At 36.4% G+C, this 10,351-nt stretch overlaps 2 protein-coding genes across 3 annotated transcripts; both read right to left on the bottom strand.

Moving 5' to 3' along the window:
* Positions 1–308: 308 nt before the first annotated feature.
* On the bottom strand, positions 309–3,502 carry LOC130749664 (transcription factor AS1-like). Of its 2 annotated transcripts, none has more exons than XM_057603037.1 (3): positions 3,194–3,502; positions 2,234–2,301; positions 309–1,537 (listed from the first exon to the last, which is right to left on the bottom strand). In XM_057603037.1, the coding sequence occupies exon 3, from the start codon at positions 1,482–1,484 to the stop codon at positions 459–461; it is 1,026 nt and encodes a 341-aa protein (XP_057459020.1). In that variant the 5' UTR covers positions 1,485–1,537; positions 2,234–2,301; positions 3,194–3,502; the 3' UTR covers positions 309–458. The 2 variants fall into 2 exon arrangements, with proteins under 2 accessions (XP_057459020.1, XP_057459019.1); XM_057603036.1 differs by having other exon boundaries at positions 3,236–3,502.
* Positions 3,503–6,024: 2,522 nt separating this feature from the next.
* On the bottom strand, positions 6,025–8,861 carry LOC130749663 (transcription factor AS1-like). Its single transcript, XM_057603034.1, has 2 exons — positions 8,393–8,861; positions 6,025–7,491 (listed from the first exon to the last, which is right to left on the bottom strand). The coding sequence occupies exon 2, from the start codon at positions 7,433–7,435 to the stop codon at positions 6,365–6,367; it is 1,071 nt and encodes a 356-aa protein (XP_057459017.1). The 5' UTR covers positions 7,436–7,491; positions 8,393–8,861; the 3' UTR covers positions 6,025–6,364.
* Between the last annotated feature and the right edge of the window lie 1,490 nt (positions 8,862–10,351).

The raw sequence follows: 10,351 nt of genomic DNA, 5'->3' as shown, positions 1-10,351 counted from the left end.
ATGGATAAGATCCCTTGCTTGTCTGTGATGCCAGCTTCCATCCATTTTGTTCAAACAGTTCTAGATTTGTTTTACTTTATACATTCCAGAATATTCCATTTCATAGGATAAAGCCACATGTATGATTAGCCTTAATTTCAGGGATCATACGGTTATAATAAATTTGTACTAACACTATTATTGAAAATATCCAGAAAATTGAGCCTGCTCATCAATAACTTTTGTTGGTTTGTTATTGTTTCTTTGCTGAGTTTAATTTTTCATTGGGGGATAAGTTCATCCTCCCACATTCAAACTGCTAACAGAAATACTCAAACTTGTATGAATAGATAGGAAATTTGCACAAATCTGTGAATAAATATATCAGGATCACAACAAGGAACATAAAGTGCATATAATTCAAGTCATAAGAGCACCTATATCCAATTTGCTGATCATATCTTCATCTTGCATTTGGCTCAAGGAGCCCCGGTCTGGATTTTCATTTGCTCTAATAACCTAGTAAGCCTCAAATGCTTTGAAGTCCATTTCTCTGCCAATTTTTGCTCCTTGCTCTCAGCATCTCTCCTCAATCCACCTAACTGTTCCCTGCATGCATTTTCAATTCTATTCAAAGCAGCTGTCTGCTCTTCTTGAAGAGCTTTAATATTCGCCTCAAACTCTTCCACGGTCTCCCTTCTTCGACACGCCTTCTCCGACTCCAACTGCAACTCCAACCTTCTTAGTCTCCACTCTGCCTCCTTCTTATGTGCCGCCAAAGCGCGGTGCCCCTCTTCCAACTCTTTGGAGAATCCCACCAATTCTGACATGAGAATGTGATCACTGAAAGAAGGAACAGATCCATTGTGTGCTGTTACATTCCTCAAAACAAAAGGAGCATTGTTCTCTAGTCCTCTAGGTGTTGCCACTGTTGAGGGAGAAAGGCTCAACGTCACGGAAATAGAACTTGGAGGTGTTGAAGTTGAATCATAATTGGAAAGCCAAGAAGGAAGCATAGCTGATGAATTGGTATGCAGAAATGCCTCATTGGATGATGCAGCCATAGCAAATGATGGTAAAGTGTGCTCTTTCACTAGTTTCTCAGCAAAACCCTCTAGCATATGTTCATACTTGGTATCACTAATTGGGCTAACTATCCCATTGATCTCAATTTTTTCTCTCTGCTGCTTCTCTTTGTAGACTTCCCACCACTTCCCTAATCGCTTCGCCGTGCGACCGGGGACTTCAGCGGCGATCTTCTTCCATTTGTTTCCGTAATTTGCTTGAAGGAGGATCACAAGACGCTGCTCTTCTTTGGTAAGAGATCCCTTTTTAATGCCAGGCTTGAGGTAGTTCTTCCACCTTTCTAAGCATGACTTTGTATCCCTATTGAGAGGTGTGTTCATGCGCTGAGACACGAGATTCCATTCCCTAGGACCATATTGTTGGACATAAGCATGTAGTAAAGCATCCTCCTCAGATGACCAACGTTGCCTCTCCTTCATTTCCAAGAGCAAATTCCACAGCCCATTTCTTGCATCTTGAACTAATCATATTTCTGTGAAAAGTTATTACAACTCAAGACATCAATTCACAACAAGAAGAGGAGAAACAAGTATGTCAGTTTGGATACTAGATCCACCGGTGTAAATAAATGTTAACACGTGAATGAACTCTTCTTATGAATCGAAATAAAAGTCAATTTATTTTGCACTCAATTGATATTTAAATACATACTGAACATTTAAAAATTAAAAGCGAAACATATGGATTTTAAAAAATGTTCAATTATATGTCAACAAATGAAATCAAAATACAAATAAGTTGAGCTGCTCCTATAAAATTCATAATATGGGAGTGGAAGCAGTGGTATTAATGGCAGAATACGGACTATGACGGAGAGCCAAAATCCCGCCATATTTGACAAATAATGATGGTGGACTTGTGGCGGGATATCAACAATGACAAAGAGCCAGAAATCTACCATTAGATTCCGCCAAGGCAGATGTTTGATAAACACTCACCTAAAGCTCATTTGGTTAGTTCAATAATAGCCTATAGTCCTTCTAAAATTGAATTTAACTTCTTACCAAACATGTCTTAATATGAATAAAGAAGTTCTCAATACAAATAAGTTCCTTTGGATTACAGGAAACATCAAAATTATGACTCTCAATAGAAGCAGGGAATTCTGAATTCCATCCGTATACATTCTTCAAGCAATATGGTAAATAAGCATGAATTAAAAGCATACCAGTAGTTGAAAGGCCTAAGGACTTAGTAGTGATTTGACACATCTTCTTCATCAATAATCATATATTCCTGTTTCAAATAAGTATGGGGACAAGCAAGGATCAGTTTCAGACTTTCAGTAATGTTAGCTAAAAAAGGCATAGCAAAAGAGGTATTCAGAGTCTATGCAGAGCAAAAAGCACAGTATCCATCCACAAGTCACAGCAATGACACGTGTATACATGGATATGACATAATTTTAAAGAAAAATGATGGTAACTCTAAATTAAATAGTGAGGCAATAGAAGTTATCTTGGGATGTTGGCACCAATACCATTGAGATAAAAAGTGAAAAGAAACATGAAATGGGAACACACAGTTTATTCTCCAACATGTTGATGCTATTAACTAATGTGACCTCCTCCTCCACCTCATAAAAAACAATAAATAAGGTTTTATACACCCTTCATAAACACCTCCATCTCATTAAAATATGAAGAAAATGTGAAAAATGAAGATAAGACATGTGATGTGACAGGAAATACATTCAGAGAGTAATAGAAAAAAAAATTGTAAAAATAAGATGGAAGAGAAAGTGAAATATAAACGAATCCTAACTCGATGACAATAAATTAAATGACTTTTCCGTGTTAATTGAAGTGTGGGTTTGAAAATTCAATAGGTCTTGATGCTTAGAAGTGATTTGAGAAAAGTTATTAAACTGTGTCCCAACTCCAGAATTATGTAGCAACTTCCAAATCTCTTAGAACACAATTTAAAGTAATAGTGCAACAAAATTCACAAAGAATCAAAACAGATCAAGTAAAATAAATACAGAATTGAACAGAAATGAGGAGAAACTTGGCTGAACTTTTTCCACCAGCAAAAACTGGTTTTGATTAAAAATTAATACTTTTTTTAAGAAGCTAGCAACCCTTAACCCTGGATGGGTTATTGAGAGAATGCAAAAAATGGAACATACCCAGATGCTAAAACCCAATGAAGATGAAGTGAGAATACTCACAGGGGGTGAACAGCATCTTCTGGTCCAAGAAATGGCACAGTTTGGACAGTTATCAGAAAAGGAAAAAAATAAATAACAAAAGGACATATAAGAAAGAAATGGGAAAAGCACCAGTGCCCATGCGATGAGAATGGTGGCATCATGATGGGATATGACATGGTAGTGATAGAGGGAGAGAGAGAAACTATGACAGAGCACTGAAATGGAGCAGACAGAGAAAGGAGAAATAGACAAGACGGGGGAGAGAGGGGACCCACAGAGAAGAAATGCGACAGTGGAGTACGTCGGTTTCAGCGCTTATTATGCGAGAAAGTGGCACGCGAATCATAAGGGAGGCGGCATCTACGCCTCTTCGCCTGTGTACTAATAATAATAATTCACCACTTTCACATTTTCACTCAAATGCTATTTTTTTTTTTCTATTATACCAACAAGGTGTAGCACAATTAGTAGATAGTTGAGCTCGTTAACCATCTAGTCCAGGATTCGATTTCTAAATGCTGCGTATGGAAAAACATTTGTTGGGAGTGGCCTACCCACTTAAGGTGATCTCAGAGCCTCAAAAGATTAGTCTCATGACTGTTGGTTGTGGGAATACCTTGGGAAACCAAAAATTTATTTTTTTATTATTAACTTAAAATACTTTTTTGTTGAAAAAAATATATAATTTTTAAAGATTTATTCCTTATTTTTATAAATTATTTTAATTTCATCAGCTATTAATATGTTTTACTAGACCATTTGTTTTAACTGGTTATAACAGGTCAACACTATTTTTTTAAAAAAATATCATTAAAAATGTGTTATATGTAAAATCTTTTTAAAAAAAGATCTATGAACTTATTATAACATGTTAAAATAAGTGATGTATAATTGCATCACTGTAAAAATGGTGCACATTGGAGGTCACCCTATTGGAGGTCACCCTATTAATATCACATGATTACCGACTGAACACATCAAAAGATCTCTAGAGTTCAATCTCAAACGGTGTATTTGGGGAGATGAAAAGTTTTAAGTGTAATTAAATTTCGAATTCAAAATCATATGAAGAGTCTAGAGGGGTGTTAAATTTCACACCCCAAGTACAAGATTTTCCACCCTAACCATACCTTCAAAATCCCTAAAATACCCCTCGATCAATACTTCCCATCATACCCCACCTATGGCACCTCACTCCCTCTCCTTTGTCTTCATCCTCACCATAACCACACTCACTCCCTCTCCTTTATTTCTATATTTTTTGTCGTTTGCGGTACTTGCTTCATCACCGTCATCTTTGTTGCGTGTTGTTCGAGTTTTCTAGTTATAAAATTTGAAAGTGAAATAACACATTATATTAAAATTAACATTTACAAATTTTACAATTCTCGGAAGTGTTCGAATTTTATGTTCCGGAAATTGAAAACTTAGAAAAAAAATTGAAAAATACATTTCGAGTTTTAAATCATGAAACACAATTTAAGAAATGCATTCCATGTTTTAAATCATGAAACACAAATTTTAGAAATACATACAAGTTTCTAGAACTCAGTAAAAAAATTAATTAAGGTTATTATAGTATTTTTCTACATTAAAATTGGGTGACAAATTGAGTGGTGGGGTGGAAAATTGAACCCTTATACTAAAGGACCAAGTCAACATTATTATATGTCCAATGTAATTTTAAGTTGTTATCTAAGTTTCATCTACGGTTAGCCTTTTTTTATTTCTGACATGTAGAAGGGGTAATGATATATACACACCTTTTTTTTTATACACTTCATTTCCACCTATTTTTATTTCTATCTCTCTCCTCTTATCATCTATCACATCTTATACTTTCTCACTCTAACTTTTTCTTTTCTTCCTATCTCTCTCTTTCTTCACCTCATTCCACCTCATTTTAAGGTGTGAATAAATAATTATTGATACCCTGTGTTAGAATAGAAAGCATGAAGGGCGTAGAGGTTGATTATTAAATTAATATATACTCAATTTTGTTAATGCTAATCAATTTATTATAAAATATTACAAGCGATCAAGTTAATATATGAAGACAAAACGTTGAGAAAATTCAATCAAATAGAAAACATTTCACTAAAATAAAATCGAGGTTTACAACATCAATTACATTGTAACTTAAGTAAGTAATGTCTAGTCACACTAAACATGAGAAACACAATTTTAATATAAATATAAATGATAACTAACATTGAAAACAAATGGGAAAAGATAAACCAATGACATAAACCTTTTCAACCTTAATCTGCCTCCAATTTGTTCCTTCTTGTTCCTCTCTCCACAACAACAACAAGTATCGTAAGCTAGAGTAAAAGCCAAGCTTTTTTGACTTACTTATTATAGATGGGAAACAAGTTTTTTAACATCACAACAACCGTGCTGAAAAAGTGGAGCTCAACCCTGCTAAAATTCACCACAGCTATGCTGATTTTAGTACGATGGTGCTGATCACATAGACATGTTCTCACCGATCTAATTGTTAATGAAGTTTTAAATGTTGTAAATCACATTAAAATTTTAGTCCGATCCAACAACAAAGCCAATAAGTATAGCAATTCATTTTCCAAAAAAAAAGTATAGCAATTCTAGGGTGATTGCTTCGAAGGGTTGCAAAGCTGGGCCTGCAAGCCGTGTTAAACATTTGTTTTTAAGCACTTTCATTACCTAGTCTATGTTTTCCTTCTTAGTCAGAAAAACATAACAATTACTATATATATATATATATATATATATATATCATCAATGAGTGAAAAATATATGTATTTGAAAAGTGAAAACATGTTAAATGCAATATGAATGGACCTTTATTTTAATCATAAGAACACTTCCAAACTAAAAGTCCGGGCTAACAACATCCCTTTGCAGTTTGTACAAATGTCATTCGAGATCCCAATGGAAATGGAACATAAGACAGAAATAAGCTACATAAACTTATAACTCAGTTCATATTCATAAAGATGGATGCAACTCATCAACTAATTCTAATACAAATTCCTCAAGTTGCAATAACAGACATTTGTAAAACTGGAGGTTAGGCACAAGATCAAAACTTAATATGTGAGTGACTGCATATATGATTCAAGCCAGAACAGCACCCCAACCAGATATCGATTCTGAGTGATGTCTTCATCTTCCATTAGTCTCTGCAATCCGGGATCTGCATCCTATCTGCTCCATAAACTTCATAAGGCGCGAGTGCTTTACAGTCCATTGCTCAGCCAGCTTTTGTTCTTTGGTTTCTGCATCTCTCCTCAATCCAGCTAACTGTTCTCTATACTCTGCTTCAATTCTTTCCAAAGCAGCATTCTGTTGTTCCCTGAGAGCTTTAATCTTAGCTTCCGTTTCTTCAATCTTCTCCCTCCTTCTATTCGCCTTCTCTGACTCCAACTGCAGCTCCACCCTTCTCAGCCTCCAGGTCGCCTCCTTCTTATGTGCGGCCAACGCGCCGTGCACTTCTTCCAACTCCTTACAGCAGTCCACTAACTCAGATACCAGCATGTTATCGCTGAAAGCAGGAACAGTTCCGTGGGGCGCTGTGTTCGCCATAGCAAGAGCATTATTCTCCAGTCCTCTCCATGGAGGTGGTGGTCCTGCCACTGTCGAGGGGGAGAGGCTTAATGTCACGGAAGGGGAAGGTGGCTGCCCAGCTGTGGCTGGATTGTTGCTCGAATTTGAAAGCCAAGGAGGGAGCAAAGCTGATGCAGGGGTGGCAGCAGGTGTGTCAGTGTGGAGAAAGGGTCCATTAGAAGCAGCCATGAGATATGATGGTGAAGGATGCTCTTTCACTAGCTTCTCCGCGAAAGTCTCGAGAATGTGATCGTATTTGCTGTCATCAACCGGGCCGATTGACTTGCTAATCTCCTGTTTTTCTCTCTGCTGTTTCTCTTTGAAAACTTCCCACCACTTGCCTAGCCTCTTAGCGGTTCGACCTGGGACTTCTGCAGCAATTTTCTTCCACTTATTGCCGTGTTTTGCTTGAAGGCGGATGACAAGGCGCTGCTCTTCCTCCGTGAGAGATCCTTTCTTGATTCCGGGCTTCAGGTAGTTCTTCCACCTTTCTAAACACGACTTTGCATCCCTGTGAAGAGTCGTGTTCATGCGCTGAGACACGAGATGCCATTCTCTAGGACCATACTGTTTGACATAAGCACATAATAGAGCATCCTCCTCAGATGTCCAACGTTGCCTCTCCTTCATTTCCAAGAGCAAATCCAACAGAACATTTCTTGAGATTTGAACTCTTCATCATGTATCTACAAAAGTTCATGACAATTAAGGAAATCACTTAATTCCTATTAAACAAGGATAAGATTTACCTCAATCTCATTCAGGATTTCAATCAAGCAAAAATATACATGATAGTAAGGCCGTTAACACAGAATAATATCAACACATCATATCTATGAAAACAGATACAAGATCTACCAAATGAAAATCATGGAAAGACATAGCAGCATTGTAGCAGCAAAACCCACCAAAACCCTTTTGGATTTTCAGTTCAAAAAACATTCGGTACCTCGTAAATTAGGATCACAGTTTTCAATGTACATTCAACCAACGGAATACATAGTTGGATGAGGCAAATCCAACATAAATCCAGACAGAGCAAGTGTTTACATCACAATTCCAATTATATTATTTGAGAATTTCTAGCCTTACTTTATTGTTGAGGCATTTCAGGGTTTGAATATAGTAATTTCAGGGTATTACAAGCATTTCAAAGCTAGTAAGAGCCTCTATTGAAACAAGATATCCCAGATCAGTTATGTAAGTTCTTCTATTCTACCTGATTAACTAAGAACATGAATAAGAAGCACTAAAACATTGGTTTAAAGGGCCCAAGGAAATTTCAACAGTAACACATTTAATCACTAATTTCAAACTTGTGTCTCAGATTAACATTACACTAGAAAGAACCAACTCTACCAAATTGAAAACAGAGTAAAAAATGTTATCCATAGTATCCAGAGCAAATGGTACGTGAACAGAAATCTAAAAAGGTAGAACAAATGAGAGACTTTGTAGGATTTTTCTTCACTAGCAAATTCACATGATCTAAGGAACTGATATAAAACATCAAAGAACAAAACCAAAGAAAACATGGACTTCATCAATACAGAGCAAAACAAAAAAAGCCATTACTTAAAGACTCACCATCCTACAAACTTCAAACCAGACGAAAAAAAATCACTATTTTCTGCAGCAACATGGCACCATATAGTTCCCAACCTTGGTTCTAAACACAATACAAAAACTGAAGCCGACCCAGATGGTCAAAACAGAAGAAGAAGATGATGATGATGTGGGAATGGTCACACTTGCTCCCTAACTCCCTAGCAGCTCGCTTCTAGTTCTCCGAGGCATAATATCAGGGTCCGTGAAAGAGAACAATTTTGGGTTATAGAAACGAGGAGGAGAAAGAAGGGAAAAGCGAGAAGCATCGTTGCCATTATCCTAGAGAGAGAGAGAGAAAATATACCCGCAGGGTCGTAGAGTGAAGACAGGACACTGTGAGAGAGAGAGTGAGTTGGAATTGGACAAGACGGGAGAGAAGAGACCCCACAGAGTCACAAGGTGAAGAGAGAGATAAAAAGTGGAAAAAGCATTAATGCAGCAGTGTCGTACGTTGGTTTCAGCGCTTCAATTGCGACACTCTCTCCGTTTACCCCTCCATGTTATTTATTTAGTGCACCGCCATTAACATATGATATTTCTATCTGTTTGGTTTTCAGTTAAAGTGTTTTTACTTAACAGAGGTTCATAATCTCGTTTCTGTTTGAGATTCGAACGGTGAGATTTCGAATTTTAATATCTCTAACTGAAATTCAAACATAGTCTTTTGTACTTTCCAAGACTCCAACTAAATTTACAACTAAGGGCCAGTAATAGTTAAGCGGCTTGAATATGTTTTTAGTCTCTCTAAAATTAGACGATTTTAATTAATGTCCTTATAATTTTTCTTTTGAGAATACACCATTATTTTTGTTCCGGAATGAATACTCAGAATGAACATAGGCCTCAAACCTAGCAGACGAAGGGCAAGGTAATAACCTAGCCGTTTTTAAGAAAAAACCAAAAGGTCCTTTATATTGGTGGGAAAGTTTCCTTTTATAGAGTTAGTACAAGGAACCCTAATTTCTAAACTAACTGGGCTAAGTTGGCCTTTGTTACTCTCATTTTGTGATGCTCATAATGTTGTGGGAAATGATCTTCATATGAAACAAAATGGGGATTCATAACATTATTATAGCATATACATATTTTATTATGAAATTGATTTGCAACTATCTAAGTTACATAGAAGATTTAAAGCAGAAGTAGTGAAACTTTTATACTTAAACTTTAGATCATAATGAAACTTTTAAATCGTTTGGTAATGAGAAAATATTTAAGCTTTTGGCGAAATTGTATGCACATAATTTTTTAAGCTAAAAAAAAGTAGCTGACCGTTTTAGCTAAGACATTATCATTCAGATGTTTTCCGAGATCTTAATTTAGAAAAGAATGTCTAGTTTTCCCGAGTTCTACAAAGGTTAGTTGAAATTGGAAAAGCATAAATATATCCACTTGTTGATAGATTGGTATGTCTTGTTTTAACAATTCTTGTTTTAATAATATCTACATAGCAAACTTTTTCTACAATGAAAGTTGTCAAGACTCAGTTTTACAACAAGATCGAAGTTAACATTTTTAGAAATTTATGGATTTTATGGCCAAGACAAGGGATTTTTATCTTTGCTGGTGCTAGAATCCATGGTTTCCACTTTCAAACCAGTGGCTAAGAAAAACTAACGTTTATGAATCAGCGTACGAGAACCGGGTTGTGCAAGCTCAATGACATGAGGGTTTCGTACAATGATACGTTTATGGGAATGAGAGTGCATGGATTTGTCCATCATATGCTTATGGGTCAGCAGATGATTATCAGGTTTCTCAAGTTCAACAATACAAGGGGATCATGCAGCTGAGATATGGTGGTGGGCTTGTGTTTGCTGGGCTCGTAGCAAGCACCAATCAATGGGTCTGACCCGGTCTCGTAGCGAGATAAAATAGAGACTCAAGTTCTGCTTCATGAGGATGGGTCAAATTACAGTGCTAGCATTGAGTCATTAA

This window comes from Lotus japonicus, chromosome 3 (genome assembly GCF_012489685.1).
Source record: "Lotus japonicus ecotype B-129 chromosome 3, LjGifu_v1.2".
NCBI lineage: Eukaryota > Viridiplantae > Streptophyta > Magnoliopsida > Fabales > Fabaceae > Lotus > Lotus japonicus.
The sequence above is the reverse complement of the archived record's forward strand: the minus strand, read 5'-3'. Positions and strand labels throughout refer to the sequence as shown.

Bases quoted from the DNA above. Each gene is read 5' to 3' on its own strand.
- LOC130749664 (XM_057603037.1), bottom strand. From the start codon at position 1,484: ATGAAGGAGAGGCAACGTTGGTCATCTGAGGAGGATGCTTTACTACAT.
- LOC130749663 (XM_057603034.1), bottom strand. From the start codon at position 7,435: ATGAAGGAGAGGCAACGTTGGACATCTGAGGAGGATGCTCTATTATGT.